The sequence below is a fragment of the Phaethon aethereus genome, assembly GCF_964289735.1.
Source record: "Phaethon aethereus genome assembly, chromosome: 13".
Classification (NCBI taxonomy): Eukaryota; Metazoa; Chordata; class Aves; order Phaethontiformes; family Phaethontidae; genus Phaethon; species Phaethon aethereus.
In genome coordinates this window covers 8,881,745-8,902,562 of record NC_138589.1, presented here as the reverse complement: position 1 = coordinate 8,902,562, position 20,818 = coordinate 8,881,745, and the positions used below count along the sequence as shown (strand labels likewise).

Here is a 20,818-nt window from a genome sequence, read left to right as displayed (position 1 = left end):
AGAAATCAGAACCAGAAGAGCCCTACCATGTCACATGGATGTCGAAGAAAATTTCAGCCATGCTAACTGATGAAACCTGTAGTCGCTGGTCCAACCTTTCAAATTTGTTAGAGTACTCAACACAAGTGTTTGAAGTGCCAGACTGAACACATGAACATTAACTTGACGTTTCTGAAAGGCACAGCCTATGAATCTACCTTAAAAAAAATATGGTATGTAAATGAAAAGAAGTAAGTATAGTGTGTATCTTCCTAAAGAACAAGACCTTCATAAATTGGCCCCTCTGATTCTGGCGATTCCCTCCTCAGACGCAAGTGCTCCAGTGTGTTGTGAAAGTGTTTGTTAATTTGTTCTGTTTCTTCAGTAGACTCAAGGTTTGGGAGATCTTCTCTTATCTTCTGTATAAGCTGATTCAAAACCTGAATTGTCACCTACAGGAGAATATAAAAACAGAAGTCATCAAGAAGGCCTGCGTATAACTGCATAGACATTAGTTTTAACAGAGCTGTCGCTAAACTGTTGGTATTTGGACAGTTCATAGAGCTGTTGGTAAGACTGCATGCAGACAAACTGTTGGAGACTGCCTTCTCTTGCTCCTCATAGGACCATTCTGATTTCAGAGTTTTGTGGAAATTCCGCTCATCCCAGCAAATGTGAAGAACTTAAGTCATTAACCTGATAGCTTTGTAACTTTTACCGCAGCATTTCTCTCCAGTTTATTCAATACAAGTTTTAAAAGCTTTAAAGGAAGCACATAATCAGATTGTCTGTGCACTGTAACAATGTTTCTTGTAGAAGTCAGGATGGTAATGTCAGATTCAAAGTTATTCTTACTGACCAAGTCATTACCTAGGAAATTACAGCTGCCTATGGTGTTAGGTCCAACACTACACAGCACAAAATGCACTGCAGACCACCACTGTACCCACAGACTTGTTTTTATAGCTGCTAAGTGCTTTGAAATTCAAAGTTTTATTTTCATCACCATCAGATACAGCATCTCCTATATGAGAGCACTGCTATAGCAGGAAGCCTGTTCAGTTGCTGGAGAGTCAGCAAATCCCTAAAATCTCTTCAGACATTCTCTCAGAACTACATTCATTAATGGCTGCTCTTGATGAAATGATGACATCAGATGGGATGTTGATCTCTGCTTGACCAAGCAGCTTTTTCAAACTGGCTAAGTTTACTAGTAATCTGCTAACAGAAAATGTATGAGATAACTATCTCACATTTCAGATGCAGAATTTAAGATGGTACATGAGATGTCCTATCTATTTCTTGAAATTAAAGCTTACACCAACCATTTGTGGTGCACTTAGCAGTGACCTTGCTGTAAGCATTTTCTTTCCCTTAAGTTAGGTACCTCTAAAGTTAGATGAGAAAGCAGTAAGATTCTAAGTCCTAGTTAGTTTTGATCTAATAAATATTTCAGGTATCCAAGTCTCACAATATTTACGTTCATAACTAAACTGGTAACATTTGGTGTTCTTCCCCCCATGTAAGAATAAAGTTTTATCCACAATTTTACTAGCATATCAAGAATTGACTGCTCTGTTGTTATTACCAGAACTCGTGCCTCTCATGAGAGACTACAAAGCAAGCTAGAGAGACATGATTTGGGGTATATGTGTGAATGAAGAGCTTAAAGAAATGGTCTTTAAAAAAGATGCAATAAAGAATGCATTTACACTCACCGCCTCATTTTCCTTTTCATAAAAATAGATGTATCTATTCAGAATTTCTATGAAAAGTTGGACTTGCAGAGAAGGGTCCATGCACTGATTTGCTATCTTCAGAGCCTTCTTTAGGCATTCCATTACTCTTTTTCCTCCATGAAGCTAGAAGGAAAAACCCAAAAGTTACAGGAACTAAAAGAACCTTAGGGAGCTCCAGTTTCTCTTCCCTTGGCACATATACAGCATTTCCTGGTCATCTACCACAGAAACACAAAACCACACAAACTGTGCAGAACAAACTATCATTGAAAGCTTACCTTGTCTGACTGCCACCAATTTTAAGTTTTGTTAAATCAGACATAACTTGAACAGTTGTTGAAAGCCTTCAATTATGAGATCGATGAACTCAATTTTGTAATATGTACACTAATGCATACTTTGAGAAACAGATTTCAAACACTGCTCTTTAATTACAGCAGCTTATATGACAAGCCCTGAAGAACACAGTTTTTTTTTTTTTTTTACCTTTCACTTCAACAACTTGTATGTTTAATTTGGAAGTTTACTAGTTCACATCCAAACGCAGCTACTATACTAAACACATGCAGAATGCAGACTGCACTTTGACAGCCAGTCTTAAACTAGCTGTCACTCAAAAGCTTGCATGGTACTTCCACCCTTAAATTTGAGTCTTAACCATTTTTGTATTTATGCAGCTTACACTGCAGTGAGATTTAGAAGCTTTGTATATTAGAATACATTCCAACCAAATCCATATCGCTAAGTGATATGTCTACTTTAGAAGTAAGCACTTCCAGAAGAAAGGCAGAACTATGTTACTGAGGTAGGATGTATTACGCTGCTGTTGCTTTATTCTTACCTCCTCTCCATTCTTGTCAGTATTTCGTCCAGACCAAAACAGATGGGCACAAGTGCTCACAGCCCGGCATTGGTCTGGCTTCTTAAGAAGCTTAGAGGCTGCCAGTGCACACTGAGTCCTTAAAGGCTCATGGTTCTCCTCACTGAAGCACTTCATCCTCTCAAATGTCCCAATTATCAAGGTGATTGCAGCCAGCTGTGCTTTTGAATCACTGATTTCATCTTCATACAGAGAGAAGGCCTAGTCAAGGGAGAAAGCAAGACTCTCAATCACTGCTTTGGAACACAACAGAAAAAAACAAATCACACCTGCTAGAGGATGTGGTTCTTTGAAACACACAAAGCAGTAGAGCAGAAGTTAAGCAGTAGGTCAGTGACCACAGAGTAGGTAAGAAAAGTGTTAGCACTGCTGCCATGTGGATGAAGAGCCTTGAGAGAACATACAGGATTCAAAATCTTTAACCACATCTCTAATAGAAGGTACATAGCTGTCATACTGCTCACATCTTCAGAACTGTGCTACAACGGCAACTGATACAAGACAGTGAGGAAAGGCTGAGGTTATCAGCAACTCCATTTAAGAACGCGTATTAGTAGCAGTATTGGACAAAAGATTAGGACAAAGCTTGCAATGCGGATAACATTAAATACGTTGGTTCTTTATCATGATGGGGAGTATGGGAAGGTTTTTGCAACAAGGCTTAAGACCAAGTAACAGGTTTAAGTGTATTTTCAGAGCAGTTTATAACAGGTTTCAATACAAGGATTTTAATCAGCAAAGCTCAGCATGGTAGTTGTGAACACTGCAAATTTTAGAGAACTTTCAAAGAGTTCTCATGGTCAGGGCAATACCAGCTAGATAACAGGAGCTGGGAGACAGAAGCAATGAAGGAGCATTTTATGTTGAGAAAGCTACACTCCTCCAGTGAGCCAACTATGCGAGTGGAAGGCAGCATTGCAACGTACTACATGTTGTCAGACTGAATATTCAAATCAGTAGCAACGGAGCTTAATTCCACAGCAGCCTGGGAAGCAAGAATGAAGATAAGGTGTTTCTACCCTGAGACATTAACTATCAACTGTTCCAGATGCGTTAATCACACTGGATGGGTCAATGTTCAGGAAACCTACTCAAGCCAAACTTAAGGTAGCACAGGACAGTGACTGGAATAGTTGGACACTCACCTGGGACATGAATTCATAGGCCACAGTTTCATGATTCTCAAAGCCAATCTCTCCTGCAGCCAGTGCTCCTTGTAGGAAGAGACGGAGAGGCAGCTCTGCCAGTTCTGCTTTGATCAGGGCACTGATGGTCTGATGAGCAAACGAGAAGATCTTCTGGCACTTCTTTTCCCATTTGTCATCCTAGAAGTGAAACAAGTCAAAGCTTGAACAAGACTATTGCTAGGAAATAAGGAAATTGCTAAGGAAAAGAGAATCTATATTGTAATCAGATCTGTTAAGTGCTCCAGTCGGTTGTCTTCCACATGCCACTCCAGCCACTTATTTACTGAAGTAAATCAGTCGATCTTCACAAAGTACTTCTTCCATTTACAAAAAAGTTCACACCCATGTTTCCTACCAGCTCACAGAAACCTTCCTCAAGCAGTCTACACTGAATTGCAGTTACCACAGCTGTGCTTAGAATGTAACTGAGTAAAAGTCCAATTAGCTAAGTGGAGAAAAATTCTTTTCAGTCTGGAGCATCAGACATGGAAGAGAATTTTAAAACACTCATTTTGAGGAGTGTTTTAACAAACAGCATTTTAACTTATTTCCCCACAATATGTCCCCCAACAATAAGGGAAAAATACATATTTAAGCTGTCTCAATCAGAAAGCATTAAAAGAGCCAGAATGGATCACTGATTGTTTTAGCATGCACTTCTGCAACTACCATATAAATTAACCTACAAAGAAGCACTTGCTTTTAGAAACATTAAAATAGAATAGCTACAGATTTAGAAGTTGATGAATTTCAATATTCAGATCTAAATCAGTTTCATGCCATCACTTGCGGTGTTGTAGTTCTCTGGTCTCCATGTGAAAACACATAATCAGTCACCTTCATGAATAAACACAACTAAACAATTTCTGCTTCACCATTCTTCAAGTGCTTAGGTAATTTAATAGGAATTGATAAAAATCCTCCTTAAATGAGAAAGCATTCACACTTCAAGTAAAAATCTGCCTCCAGCAAAAAACCCTAACATTCTATATCAAGCCTTAGTATACTGCAGCCAGACAAAATGCATTTAAGAAAGCCAAAAAGAAGTAAGTATAAAAGAGTTACCTAGAGGTCAACTTACCACTTTGGCATTCTCTTTGTAGCGAAAAGCAAGCTGGTATGCAGCAAAAACCAATGGTGGCAGCGTAAAACGAATACGTTGGTTCCCACCTGCACCAAAGTGTTTCCGGGCAGTGTTTAGGATCTAAAACAGAAGCACTGTAGGCTTAGAGAATTCTTGAAAGAGGTGTGTTATTTGCATCTAACTTTAATCTGCATTCTATGGAACAAGAGCATCAGAAAGACATGGTGTTAACATCAGATAAGTTACAGAATTTTGAGGGGACTACATACAAGTTCCTTTACTTGAATTAAATCTGTGCAGTCTCTGTAGCTCTTTACATGCTGCTTGCCCAAACTTTTCCTACAGCTGCTTAATAAGTGTTAGGCAACACTTGTTGTACTGTATTAACCACAGATACATTTTGGATTATGCAGTGAGATGGAAGTTGCCTGAGCTTGCATTTAATAATGACATTGGATACATTCTGTCCTCAACTTAGTTGAAGCTACAAAGACAACTATTCTTTCTTAGAGTAGCTGGTAAGAAAGTAAAAGAAAAACCAAGTTTCATGAAACTAAACACATAGGTCAATAAAGCTTCTCATATTCCAAGAGAAAGACTATAGTGCCACATTCTGGTAGCCACACCTACAACTTTTGCCATTTTTCCCTGGTTTTAGTTTATCATTATGCTCATTAATAATAGCTTCTTTTATTGCCTTTCTCAATTTTGAGCACAAGCTGCACACACAACATGAACATGATACTTTTCTGTCTATCACCTGAACTTGCATTTCAGATCTCTTCCATACAGAACACATAATTTAAAGTGAGATACTGTGAAAGAGCAGTGAAAATCATATTTTTTCCTACTGTTCCTGTAATGTAGGACAATTTGATACAAGCATTCATGACGCTCATCAAGAAGCTAGTAAGCATTTTTACTAAAATGTGTTAAGTAGCTTACAGAATTCTATCCAAAAGGTAATTTGACAAGTCCTATGATGGCATTTAAAGGTGGTCAATCTGATTAAAGCTAAGCATTACTACACAAGAAAGAAGACAGCCTGATGTTCAGAAGCTTTGCAAAAACATCTTCAACATCTCTAGCTATGCAGTCTTTTGGGATAAAAATACATCAGCTCCCTCTGTGCCAGCATCCCTTTGAGGAAAACTTTGTTCTCTATTAGCAAAAAAAAACCCCAAACCAAAACAAAAAAACAACCAAACACCTAAACACAGTTATCTTGGCTTTTCCTATATGAATATGGTACTTGCTATCACTTGTAATCAACCCACATAGTTCTTGAAATTAATGAGAATCTGGCTGACCTTCCTGCCTTACTCCAGCAATATTCAGAAATAATGCAGTCAATGAACAGGAGGTCCTGAAACACAACTGTCTCCAATCCTTGTACAGGCCTTAAAGCTATGCTTCTCCCCACTAGTTGCAGCAAAGCTCTACATTTCAGGCAAGCAATTTTTGTATTACATTTTAAATCCAAGCTAATGAATGCCAGTAGCATTATGTATAGCTTTTACTGGATTATATTGGTCTAGTCTCACTGTTTATACAGTGTGATATTGCTGTAACTTTTAACACAGAGTCAGCCAGTTGTATTTCAACCACACTAACTGTAACTTCACAGTAGTCCCTACTCAGGCCTGAGCTCTGACTCTAGCTGCTGCAATCTGTAACAGCATCCAACTTCAGCACATCTTCTGCCAGCTTTTACAATGGATTTTGCATAGAATATCCCCATCCCTCTGCCTCAACACACTTCTCCATACAGGGAGAACATTTAAACTTGAAATAAACTAAAGCTAGATGTAGCAGATTAACATCAGAGCTACATAAAGGTTTTGATGGATCAACCCAAACTGTTATGAATAACGTAATACATAAGTTTCAAGGCCATATCAAACCTACTATTAAGGATGGACCAAGCAGAGAGGAAAAACATTTGTAACCACTAAGCAGCTGTATACTACATGCTATATGAAGACCATATACTTACACTAATTAAAATCCCTGAGGCCAAACATATTAGCTGTATTTTCTGAGCTTTGGGGTGTATTTTGGTATCAAGAGAATGCAAATGGCACAGTGGTCCAAATTTTGCTTGCTGCTTTTTAGATAAATGATTATGTGAAGTTGTCAGAATGTTAACATTAGTTACCACAAACTAATATAGTTGCATCCAAACTGCCACCTCATGGGACGAAAAGTTTAAATCCACAAATGCCTTCAAGTCCTCGCCTACTTTCTCCAAACAAAAAAATATTTCATACTACCATTCAAGGTATCATACATAATGTTTTCTACTATGTGCCAGAGCAGTGATGTCCCAGCTACACTAAATTCCTGTAAAGTAATGCAAGAACTGACAGTTCAGAGAGCACAAGCATTCAGAAACACTCATCACAATACCAGATACTGTTGATCAGGGTCATCTGAACGCAAAAGATGAATAAATCTTCCCACAAGACTCTGCTCATCAGCAAAGTCCTCAGGGTCAGGATCTTCAGCAGGCTGATCTGGTTGATCCTGGATCAGCGTGGATACCAAATTCATGATAGCATCAACCTGTTAAAGGCAATAAGCTCTGTTTAAACCAGAGTGGTCGATAAGCATAAGTTGACAGCAACTGTGAACATCTTTACAGCCATTCATAGTGCTGACAAAGGAAAGTCTATTAGTTGGTGATGCTTTGGGACGTATTTGCCTTACTCCCTGAAGAAAGGTCCCTCTTAGCACAAGTGCGACAGCACAGCAGTACAGAGGACATTCAGATTCCAGAAGTACTATCCAGGCTTCTTTAGATCGTGTTTTAAGGTGATTCAGGATCTTTGTTCAAACCTAACAGAAGTAGTCTCTAGGATGAGGTTAGGGAAGATGTGCAAAGACAAAATGTTTAAGAACATCAGTGGAAGAATTATCAAGTGGGATAAAGCCTGTGCTACTAAGAAGGGGAGGCAGGGGTACACAGGGCACGAAGGCTAGGAAACAAAGCATGCCCTGCATGAAGCCCCTTAGTATGTGTTTTCAAGTCTTCAAACAGTAGTTTAAATAACTATGATTTCAAGTTAGCTTATGTCATACCTGTTCTTGGGACACAATTTCTGTGTTATAATCCAATACATTGCTAAGCACGTAACAACTCATGCTCTTCCTGGACTCATAATCAAAATATTCGAAGAGTGGGTGAAAATGTTTTAGCTTCAGAACTGTCAGGATATTGTTGTAAGTATCAACCGGGATTTTCAAAAGTCTAGTCAGCTCCTTTGAAACAGCACTGCTTGTTGCAATACTGAAAGAAAATATATGCAAAAAACACAATCAATCAATAGTTCACACACGTAGAGAGATTTAAAGTCTGCCTCAATACCAATCCTGATGTATACCATAACATCTAAGCAACTTGCTGCTAGGGAGACAGGAAATGAAGTACCAAAACAAGTCACTGGATATACACTGGAAACTACACATTTTAAGCTGCTGATAGCAGAAGCAGAGACTGTGGCTGTAAATTCAGCAAGAGGAGAACTTGAGTGCTGTAAGGGATGAAGAGGTAATGACTACACACAGCTCGGCATATACATTGTGTAGCTTTATAGCTGTGCAGTAAGATTTATGCGCAACTGAGCAAGTCCTGGTTAGTCAGTAGTTCATCATGATCCTCTATATAGCTTGGCCCAAAAGCAGTTCTTATACATCCAAAGCATGTCTCTGCTATCTTGCCAAATATGCTGAAGTGTAAAAGTCAAGATTTTAGAGAGAATGCAAGAGACATTTACTTACTGTTCCAGATTAAGTTTATTGAATATCTCCACAGTTGTTTCCAACACCTTATCAACATAGTCAACACGGTCCGGGTAGCATTTCATAGCCAAGTTAATGAGAGAAACTTGCAAAGATACCACATCCTCCGAGGGCATGTCCTGGCGAGACTGAAATTTAAGACAGCACTGAGTTGATAAAAAAAGCACATAACTTTGCAAAAAAACCCAAAAGTTGCATGCAGGAATATCCAGCATACCTGTATAACAGTAGCAACCTGCTGTGAAAAGATATCAAAGAGTTTGATATCTGCTGGGATACCAGGTCCATCTTCACGGTGTGCAAATAAAGCTAACCTGGTAACAGATAAAAGAAAGCAGCTTGGTCAGCATAGTTTCTCCACTCCTCAGATACAGGCCAGAAAGAGATACTGGCAGAAAAAGCAAATCCTTTAGGTATACTTGCAAACTCTATTACAAGCAAAAAGGAAATTAATGGAAGTCAGAAACCCTAAGAGCAACTGAGCCTGGTAAATATCAGTCCTGGAAAAGGGTGCTGACAGACATGGCAAGATGAAGAAAGAACAAGACAGATGTTTCATAATCCATGTTCTTTAGCTAGCAAGAAGTGATCCGTTCTTTCCAGCAGAGAAAGAGGTATAGGGTAGGCTGATGGAGCAAATACCCTGCATCCATTCAGTGATATTACTGAAGTTACGCATGCAGTAGCATTCTCTGCAAAACAGCCTCCAAAGAAGAAAAAAAAGAAGAAATATGCTGACTTAACTATGCTTTGTCTCCAAAGACAGTCCAACATGTCTGGAACTTCCATTGTTTGCAAAGAGCAAAATACAAAATAAATTTCAAATGGAGAAGAATACTTTTATTGGGAAAAAAACAAAGCAAAAGATTGCTATCCAGCAATCCAGCCATACAAAAGATGCTGTAGAGCTATCTCTCTGACAGGAGAAAGTCATGCCAAACACCATTTCTACAGAAATCAGATACAAGATAAGAATCACTACAGAAAGGCTAGAACCTTACCAAAGGTAAAGCTGAAAAAGCTCAGCATTGCTATCTTTGCTTTCTAATCACTAAGGGATTATTCTATTCTGAATTAGAGAAAGACCTACAAAAATATTTAGGAAAAGGCACTGGATTAAATTTTTAAAATTTTTTCTTACACTGTTGCTAAACTTTAATTCTGAATGAACTTTGGGTCTGAAACAAAGCAGCAGGTAGGAGAAGGTCAAGGTGCCAAAAAACTTCCCTGCCAGGAAAAAGAGACGTTGAACTACTCTTATATTTCATTAGGGTGGTAACAAGCTGACTTTCTAAAGCCAGGAACAATCACTGCCTTTGAGAAAAGGGACAAGGCAGCTTTTCTTGGCAACAGCTCAGAGGGTAAGGCCAGCATACTACAAACTATGATCAAATTGCAGGCAGATGGCAGCAAAATTAAAAGCTATGGATGGTTTAGTAAGGCAAGAAAGATCCCAAAGCAGCAAGATTATTTGCAGAAATATTCCTTTAACAGGAAAGCCCCATGGGAGCAGGGACTAAAGCTTCACAAGCTTCCTCAGCAGTTGCTGATGCTCAGTTTCAATTGCCCTATGCCAGCTGAAATAGAGATGAGAAATGCCAGCAGACACTACCTGTAAGGGGCAGATTCACATCTGAACTACACAATAGTGAAATGCAGTATTGCTCCTAACAACTCCAATCAAAACACAAGAGCAACATCTTCCCTACATGCATGGATTCCAAGAACAGATACACTCATATCCTTCAACAATTGCAGTAACATTATAGTCACATTACAGTCAAAAGTACAAGTAGCTATACTACAAAGAAGATAATCATCACACTGCTTCCTTTCTACCCTTGTCCAATAGCCAAATGAGAAGGCTCTGGAAGACACTATTCGTGGCCCACAAGAACACAACAGCAGTAAGACTAGGAGGGCAGCAGGTTCACTACTAGTCAGTTGCTTACTGTTGTATGTAACAGCAAGAATAGAAAATTTACTGTGGAGGTGATACCAAAGCTGTTTAAGTCTTCTAAGTAGACGTGACAGCAACAGCTACATGAGGAAAGCCTTCTTGCAAGAATTACATTGCTACACACTAATGTAAGAATCTAGCAAAAGATCCTGTGACCTCTGTTGAAAGTAGTCTCAAGAGAGTCTCAGAAATTTGATTGTTACAGGCAATGCTTCTTGGGACTTGGGGTTTTTGTGGGTCCTGTGGTTTTTTTAAAGCTAACAAAATTATGAAAAATCTCAGCCATGGCAAAGTGTAGGAAACCAATGAATTCCTGTGAACATCTCTGGATTAAAGTAGAGCTGCTTCTCTGACAAATGCACAAATTCTGAAAGATACCTCAATAAGCCTGAAGTCCTGAACAAATAGATCTGATGTAACCTGGAGAAAAAAAAACTACAGTTTTGTTAAGTAAAAAATTCAAGATCCTAAGTTATACCAGTCATGCATAATACACATGCTCCATCTCCAGGCATTAGAGAAGATAAAGAAACAAAGCCAGAACAACCCTGATCATTGCTAAATGCCAGTGGGACTCAAGATCCCTACGGTAACTGAAGTCCATGCATTGGTACACAGACCAGATATACAAAGGTACATATGTTTGTGTGCAAATATAAAGACAAGGATTTTGAGGCTTCAAAAGGCCATGTAAGTGCATTTCCTGTCTGCAGTAAGAAAATACAGGTACTCACTGATAATCTGCATTGTTTCCTTTCAGAATACAAATCAAAACTTCAGTTCAGATTTCTCCCTCATATTTTAATTCAGTGCAAGCAGTTTTAAGCAGTACCCCCACAAGAAAACACGCTTTTGAAAGAACAGGCAGGAAGCTAGTGGTAAACCAAGAACTAAGAAGGTAGTTCAATTTCCTATTAGCTCTTTTCTGAAGAGGCATATGTTATGTTCTTTGACCAAGATTGCAAGGTAAAGTATCCCTGATAGATGATTTCGCCATTAAGCTCTTCAAGTTTTCAAGAGGTACCTATGACCGATATGGCTGTCAAAGCAGAACACTGCTGCCACTTCAGTTCAGAAACACAAAACTGGTCAATACTAAATGCGTTGTTTCCTGGCTTAATCTGTTTACAAGTTTTAATCAGTCTAAAAGCAAGTTTCATTGGAAGATGTAAAAGCAAGAGTCCAGACAGCAGAAACTATAGAAATAACATTCTTTACAGCCTTATAGCTGATAGAAAAACACAGAAACAGTGAAGTGATATCAAACATTGAAAGTTTTCAAATCCTAGAAGAATTACCATCTGCTTGGGCACAACACAAATTTAGTTTTGAGTCAATTTCCACTCCCTTGGTCACTCACCTGTCAATTAAAGCAATAATTATATTTTTCACATTCACATTTTGGTGCAGCTCAGCACAGGCTCTGAGAAATGGGTTCAGGGTTTGCAGGTGAAATTCATCTGGAAAAACCTGAAGTTTTAGAATAATAGTCATCAAGTTATAACCTGAATTTGCCCATTCTTACACAGTAGTAAAATGCAACAGAGTAATTCTAAAGCAGATAGCTACACAGTAAATACGGTTGGGCCTATAAATGCTTTAGGGTTCCCCAAGCTGACCTTGACTGGGTAAATGCATGAAGCGAGAAATGCAAGACAAATGGGTAACCTGAGGGGCCAGTATTACAATTCATACTGCAGGCACTGCTGCTCAGATGCTTACAAGCTTCTGCCAACAGAAGGAACACACATCTCCACTCTGCCCCTCTGGTAAAAAAATATGGGACAAGCCACTGTGTAAGAGTCCCAGTGATGAAGTTTTCCAGTTCATGAGGAAGAGGTTAAAGTAGCCTGAATGTGACTAAAAGTATAGGAATAAGTGTCCCTATGTCCCATCGCTACAACTGATTTTAAGCAGCTCACCTGTATGATGCACTCCATGAGGTACTCCTGAGCTAAAGCATCTCTGCAGTTTACAACTTGCTCCAATATTCCTGGCAGAACAATCTAGAGTAGGAAAAAAGTCTTGCAGTGATTTTACAATTACTTTCTAAGTTTATATTCACACACATGCATTTAATCCAAGCAGAGCAGTATTTCTACCCTCTCTCAGGTTATTCTTCACATAAAGGCTTTCTGATGAAAAGGTTTTCAGTTTTCAGCAGTTCCATCCTTCAGAGAGAAAAAAAAATCTACTGGTCTCAGGCATCTGTCCCTTTCATACATCATACTACCTGCAAGCTTTGATTTATTAAGTCAGTGCTACTAGCTTTGCTGGCACATACCACCACTCAGGGTCTCAGCAGTACTGCTCAAAATCATTTTCAGCAACTATATGGTAGAACTCACAAGGGACAGACTTCTAAATAACATATTTGCTTGACCATCATTTCATGCAGTAGCAGTTCTCTTGAATGCTTTGGGAAGCATAGCTTCATTTAACTGGTAAAGTCTATCACATAACATTGTATGTGTGCACATCCCTTAAATCAACTCATTTTTCTGCAAGTAAAATGGCAATCAGGAAGGGAAGTTTTAAAATTTCTTGTCAACATTACAGACAAGCTTAAAGGAAAAATGCATGAGTCATGTCCTTAGCCTCACAACACACTGTACAGCTTCATTAGCATTCAGAACTTTTCCCCAGGTCAAGAGTCCAAGAAGCACCAGGACTATTGAACTTTTAGCACAGCTGTAATACTTCAAGCTGATCACCTGAAAGGCCAAACTGGTTTCATCTGCAAAAAGTAACAGAAATCAGAAAGGATGGGCAGACATCCCACCTGCTTATATCGCTCCACATTAACACCTTCCAACTGACTGAGGCGAACCAGGTTTGTTCCTACTAGGATTCTCAGTTCCTGCCTTTCTCGCTCCCTTTTCTCTCTGTCCCGACTATGGCCCTGGTGTTGCATTCGCACCCAAAGTTTGTTCATCTCTGCAAAGTTCAGCAGCACAAAATCCATCGAATCGCTGATGTCTCCAGTGGTTTCTTCACTGCAATTGAAAACAAGTTAGGAAAAGCTTGTCAGAGGCATGCATCCTTCCATCTGCTGGTGAACATCCAATGTTTAAGAAGGTAGGAGGGTGGAGGAGTGTGTGGTGGGATATCTGGGTTCATAAGAAAGGTTCATATCCTCACTTGTGAGAAACTTTAGTTCTGGAAGGGAATTCTTAATGGACAAAATACCAGTCAAGTCTACAGAGTTCGAACATATCTACTTCTCTCAAACCCGAAGAAAATCATACAGAAAATTTAAATATGTTCTTTAAAAAAATTGTTTTTAACAGTTATAGCCCATCTTTCTTACTCTGCTTGCTCGCCTTCATCTGGTAAGATATTCCTGGTGCACTGCAGGAGATAGTTTCTAAGAAAGAGGCCTCTAAGAGGATGCTGTACTCCACGGCACATCTCCACCAGGTCTTTCAAAATATCTTTCCTGGACTGTGGAAATGACTTGACATAAACAACACCTACTGTTATCAGGAGATACCTGCAAAAGGCACAGAATCAAACAGTAAATTGTAAAGTAACATCACACTTAAAGGCAACAGTTTCTTTTCTTCCATCCTGCCAGTATTAGGTCTAGGTCCCATCATTTTAGTTTTTTTGTCAGTTTTCAACTCCTGTTTTCCTCTGCTACAGAGTACAGCAAGTCTGAACAGCCACTTGACCTCACTACAATGCTTTACACATTGAATGGATAAAGTTCTGAATGCTCTCAGACTAGTTCTTCTATACTTTCAGCATCCCACTAAGCTGGAAAACAGCTCTGGCACATATAGATAAGTTATCTATTATGCTGAAACAGTTAAGCCTCATTCACACTGTAGTCTAGTAGGATAGGTGTTACGCTCTTCAGAAATCCCCAGGCCTGGACTCATTCCTTCAGCATCTCTACATTAAGCAACAGGTAGAAGGAACATGCAAGATGCAAAGGCCTAGTGCCCCAGTATACTTGGGCTCCCTTTCATCTTAAAGAGAAAGAACATATAATGCTCAGAACCTTCACAAATTCAGTTTAGAGGCCTCAACCCCCTCTGCACAGTCCTCTGCCTCATGCACGGATGTGCACAGAACCTCCATAAGAGCACCAAAATTGTTAATCAAGGACAACTAGAGTCTACATCAAGTAGGCAGGAAGACAACTCAAATGATTATGCAGAAGGGTAAAGACATTGTGGTAGTCATTAGCCAGACTCCAGAAACTGCCTGAAGATGCAGCCTAAAGTCTCCAAAGCCTCTTCCTGGCATGAATATAAAGGTCAGGAATCACAAACTGCAGTACCAAGCAAAACCTGAGTCCGAAGTCTGAATATCTAGAAGATCTACTCCAACCCAATGGTCACATATTTAAAGATAAGCCTTCCAGTATAATCTCTAGCAGCCTAACACATAGCCAAAGACACATATTCAGAAACACAAAGCTTTTAAGAATTGAGTTATAGCAATTTTCAGCTTTATTCTCACACTTCTCACTTTCCAAAGAGACAGATGGTTACAAAGCATCTACTGTGTGTGAGGATCTAAGACCTAGATCCTCAGGTGCAAGTTCATTAACAAATAATGGAAAAAGTTAATAAATATGTAGTCAATCTCACTGATCAGGATATGGTACTTGGTTAATCTTCCATTGACCAGCTCTTTACCCAAAACCCAACTTTATTCCAAGATCAAAGTGCGTCCATCCTGGTCACGTGCAAAACCAACACATGGGCAGGAGGAACTGACCAGCAGCTGCACTCTTGGCCTAAATCTCAGAAGTCTCATTAGCAATCCACTCTTAAGATACACAGAAATACTTATCACCATTGCAAACTGACTTCTTGCTGTCAGGCAAGAATGCAGAGTCAATAATCACCTGAACCCAGAGTCCGACCACTATTCACCAGTCTAAACAAAAAAACACTAACATATACACACTTACAGTCTTGGAATAATATTTCCAGCGTACTGTACTAGCTCATAAAGGTCTGCCACCTTCCTTCCTTTGGCAAATTCATCTGTCAGGTAGATTTCCAAGTAGTGTAGCTCATCAGAAATTGCCATGTCTTTTTCTCATAGTTAAGGATTCTAAGTTAGAGCGTCTACAACAGATTTACATAGCAATTGGCTCATTCACACCAACGAGGAAAGATGCTGTACCAAATACAATCATGCCCAGGTACGTAGTACTTCTAAAACAATAGTCACTATTGGGATAAATGTGCAAAAATTATCCCCAAGCCTTCAATTGTCATTTTTAGCATATTAGAAAACAGGGAAAGAAACCTAACTCAAAATAGCAAGCAAATGAAAGTGATTGAACAGAGTATCTGAAGTAAAGGCATACTATGTGTCATAGAAGAATATCATCCACACATGGAGAAAGTAGTATTTGAATATATTCACATTCTATTCCCAAGTCTCATGAAGAGGCTCCCCCTCTTTATATACCACAGTATGCACAAGTAAACACATTGAGGCACTGACTTATGGTTAGAAGCTAAGATAATAACAAAGGCCAAAAATAATCTGGTTTTACAGATTTTGCTACTGCAAGCAGGGTTGTTTTACAGAGGTGATATTTTTATAGAATTAGACTCCTAAAACCTCGCAAGGGAAAATACAAAAGACATTAAAGACCTACTTTATACCAAAAGGAAGAGATGAATTTACACAGTGAGCAAGTAAGGGTATATTCTCCTACAATATATCCAGATAACTAAATATTGAGGAGAAAAGCGCTAGTAAATATCTGAGACCAACAAGATGCCACTGTACCAAAAAAAGGACATGAACATTTCATTCCGAAGTATTTCAACTACTCGCTTCCTCTTCAAAGGATACAGAGCTCATAATAGCTCTTTGGTGATAACATAGAAGTCCGCAGCTCACCAAGCATGTTGGAAGCATGTTTCAGAGCATCCATAAGCTTGTTTTTGTCCTTTAGAGGAAGAAAGAGAGAACAGTCTGTAAGAAATAATACTAGGCAACTGCAGTATTTTAGAAAGCTACACTTTTAGCTTTTTAAAAAAGCATGCAAAGATTAAGTAAATATCACGAAAGCGATGATTCTAATCAAGTGATTTAGTACTAGGTTGCTCATCCTAATTAAGTGGAACATTATATCTGATGGTGGTAAGAAGACGTATCTGAAGACAGAGCTGCAGTAATAAAATGTAATACTAATGATACAAAAAATTAAAAGAAAATTTTGCTTATGCAGCAATCTCCACCCACCACTCAGATTCTATCCAGCAAGCAAAATAGAACAGATTTCCCCTGCCCCAATCTGGCCTATTGTTTTGCTCAGATCTCATAAAGAAACCTCTAGCAGACAGAGGATACACACTTCCAGCAGTCCACTGTTAGAATTAGATTCCTCTTCCCCTTCTTCTCACCCAAGTACACCACCTTACTGAAAGCCATAGTTTATTAGGTTGCACATAACCTACACCTATGATGGATATAATCACCTGGCATCACAGGATACAAGACAAACTTCTAATCTACCACCTATACACATACTTGTTCAACCCATAGGAAGCAGCATTAAGTTTTGGGGGAGAACGGAAGGAACTGCTAGTGTGATCCACTTAGTATATTGTCACTCAGTCACAGACAGCAGTTAAAGGCTCAGCTGCAGCTGCTTCAAAGATTTCAAAAGCACTCCAGAGAGTACAAAACTGCAAGAGGTATTATCTTTCTTGCTACTGTCATTTGGCTGCGAACAAAGTTAGCTTGGCTAACCATGTGAAAATATATGGGAATATTTAAGTTTTCATTGCAACTTTAAGCAGTTTCTCCAAATAAAAATAGGCTTCTCAAACCCAAGAAACTACACATGATGACATCATCTGCCTGCCTTGGCTATAATTTCAAGATAAATATCTCAGCACAACCCTAGCCAATTGTGTTCTCCAGTCACCAAAGAATCAGTCTACAGTTAATCACAAAAAAAGACTGCATGGAAGAAACAACAGTATGCTAAACATAAACAAGAACCGTTTCTCATCATGTAGTTCCATATAAAATGAATTTGAGCAATAACCTTCTGATATCAAATAACAGGCTTATTCCCAGTTTAGGTTTACTTAAATGCAAGCACATAAATTATACAGGTGCATCTCTATAATTTATCTTGTCAAATATTGGAGCAAAATCAGGAAGACACATTCAAAGAATACTCAAGGCTCACTCTGAGTAGCTGCCTCATTTATTTGCAAAGCCTCTGCCAGAAAGATGCATAGAGGGTTAATTTTCCTCAGAGCACTAGAGATTACTAGGTTTTTTTAGCATCGATTTACTGTTTTACTCCTAGCAGACAAGAAGCTTCATTGCATTTTAAAGTCACATTCTTACCAAGCATCTCTTCATCTGGAAAGACTGCACCTTCACAGCCTGAATGGCTTCATCCAGGAGTTTTTCCTGTTCATCCTGAGGAGATTGCTGTGTTGTTGGCTAGAATAAAAAAAAAAAAACCAAAAACACAGAACTCAATTTTACGAAGCTGTTTACAACTCCATTCAAACTGGGTTCCCGTAGTTTAAACGCAGTGCAAGTGACACTGCAGTGTGACCACTCAAGAGTTGTCAGAAATAGATGTGTGATATGCAAGGGGGAAAGTTCCCAGTACTCTGAAAAAACCTGAGGGCAGGGAAGAGAGAGGTTATGGATAGCCTGTGAGGACCATTGCTTTTTAGAGTGCAAAGCCATGGAGACAGAACAGGGTCAACCTTTCCCTTCTAACATTTAGAGGTCAAAAATCCAGTGCAAGTATCTGTCAAGAAAAAGCTCCAAGAGGACGCAAAGACATCACTATGCTGAGAGGAAGCTTCGTTGCTTCTTTCCACGGAGCTTCAAAGCAATGCCCAGACCCCACACACTGCAACTGTACAGATACTTTCCTGTACTCACAAGTTCTCAATTATCTGCTTTATGAGTCACACAACTCTGTTAAGGACAAGTTTCAGATAACCAAAAGATAAAGTACAGCTAGTGCTTTCCCGAAGATAGAAGTGACTTGCAGAAGGCAACAGAAGACTGAAGAGAAGCAACAACTCTTCATGTCCCCTACTTGTCCCAGTGACCCTCTTCCTCTTACCTCTCTCCAAAGATGGGCATTGCAGGCCTTCAACTTAAACCTTCAACATCTTTTGCCTTTCCAAGGATCATACTGCATTTTCTTGTAATATTAATTAAATCCATTGCTTACAGCCTTAGATTTCCCTGCAACCCAGCTATAATAGGCTTTCTCCTACTGCAGCTGCTCCCTGCCCTCTACCAGATTGATGAGATTACTTTCTATGAGCACCTTTAAGTTATCCTCCAAGATGTGCAAATTTACTTAGTCAGAACCCCTAATGCTCTCCTCACCTGCAGCCAGTCTTCCTCCTAACACCTTACAAGCAAACACCACCATCTACCTACAGTTTAGGCCCAGTCTTCAATATCTGATTAGAGCCTCCCAACCTCTCCTAATCTTGCAGTTTTCCGATGGCCTCTTTGAAATATTGACAGAGATAAACGCACTGTTGTTGTGTCCCAATTAATCTTCTCTAATCTTGACAAATACCACGTGCACAGCAATTTGCACAGCAGGTTCTCTGACCCTGCAGCTTCAGTAATTTCTCAACTATTTATACTCGCTCCCCTCATCCACTGTGTTCAGAAGGTTCCTGGTCTCCTCTTTTACTATATCTCACTAACAAGTTAGCAGACCACAAATTACATCCTCCTAATGTTCTTAAAACAGTGTCTTCGGTACTAACCCCTCCCACACACCCCATGCTTGGCGTCCCCACAAGTATCTTTCTGAGGACAGATTCAAATTGACGTCTTCATTCAAATAGAGGTTTTAGTTTAACAGCAACTTAATGATTATAGAGCATTGCAGCCTTGGCATGCCCCTGTTTTCTCTCATATTTAATAGAGTTCTTGTTCTGCAGTTGGAATCTCCCCCTTGTTCTTCCCACTATACTTTTCCACATACAGAAAACAGGCAGTGCCATGCAATACTGTTCTTGCCTTGATCATGCCCAAATAGACAGTGAATCTCTGCCTTTGAGGGTTTTCAATCACCCAGCTAGACAAAACCATTGGTGACAATCCTGCTTTAAGCAGGTTATACAAAATAAAGGTTCCTTCCAACCAACGCTTCTATGACTCAACATGCCTCAGTAGTATTCAAACCATACACAATAACTAATTAACAAGTCTATTTTGTCAACAGAAAAAACTACCTCTTCTAATTACAGTAACTGTACCTCTTATGAAGCTCACTCTATAATTAATCAGATAAAGTGCAGGTCTTCCAAATATATGATTTAAGCATAAAGCAAAACTGGTATCCATGGCTAGATGACCCTACTTCCCAGGCAATTCAATAGCTACAAACTCTAGAAAACCTCCAACTGTGAAGCAAGTACATTCTGCCAACAGAAATTTGCTATAATTGCTAAGCTTTAGTTGTTCCTTGACAGATCAGACTTTCAAGGAACAGAACATGACAGTGCTGGGTCTAGCATGCAACAATCAATAGCAAAACATCATGTAACAGACTTGCTGAATTATGTCTATGGCAGCACGTTTGTCACACCCTACAACACCCCGAACCCATACTAGTGCTTTAGAGAAGCTACATCACTACCGAGCTGAATGCCGTATGCTCTCAGCACACCAGATATCTCTACATTAAAGCACAGCTAGAAACAGTGGAGTAACATCAACACTAACCACACCTTCCTAACCCTCCCTGTAATGGGCACAGAGCTTACACAGCTACCAGTCCTGCTCTTCCATCCCCAGTTGCTCACAGGGCCAGGTAGTGCTGGGAGAGCTGTTCAGGCCATAAAACCCTCTAGAAGACAAGCCCAGCTGATTAATAGCTTATCATTCACCTGATTTATCCTACAACCACATGAAACCTTGCAAGTAGGGGTGTGAAAAGAAGGCCTTTGAAAGTTGCACCAAATTAAAGCAGTTATTGAAACACATAGTATTTGCTACAGCACCAATAAGTGGTCGGCAGAGTGCACATGCATCAGTTTCCTTACTTTTGGTGTGAAAACCACTGGTTAAAGCATAATGGCTACTATGAGTTTGACTACACTTTAGATGATACCAATAATGATCTCACCAGAAACATCTAATTGAAGATATACGCTTTCTTATGCAACTTCAACAACTGTCTTTTAGCAACAGTTG

General features: G+C 39.4%; 1 protein-coding gene across 1 annotated transcript; it reads right to left on the bottom strand.

Annotated features, from left to right (window-relative positions):
- Positions 1 to 251: 251 nt before the first annotated feature.
- VPS35 (VPS35 retromer complex component) lies at positions 252 to 19,401 on the bottom strand (the record flags this gene model as incomplete). Its single annotated transcript, XM_082005643.1, has 17 exons — positions 252 to 431; positions 1,698 to 1,841; positions 2,560 to 2,799; positions 3,744 to 3,923; positions 4,867 to 4,989; positions 7,279 to 7,434; positions 7,951 to 8,158; positions 8,650 to 8,798; positions 8,888 to 8,984; positions 11,991 to 12,100; positions 12,553 to 12,636; positions 13,413 to 13,626; positions 13,941 to 14,123; positions 15,558 to 15,681; positions 16,460 to 16,556; positions 17,975 to 18,073; positions 19,384 to 19,401. The coding sequence occupies 17 exons, from the start codon at positions 19,399 to 19,401 to the stop codon at positions 252 to 254; spliced, it is 2,406 nt and encodes an 801-aa protein (XP_081861769.1).
- Between the last annotated feature and the right edge of the window lie 1,417 nt (positions 19,402 to 20,818).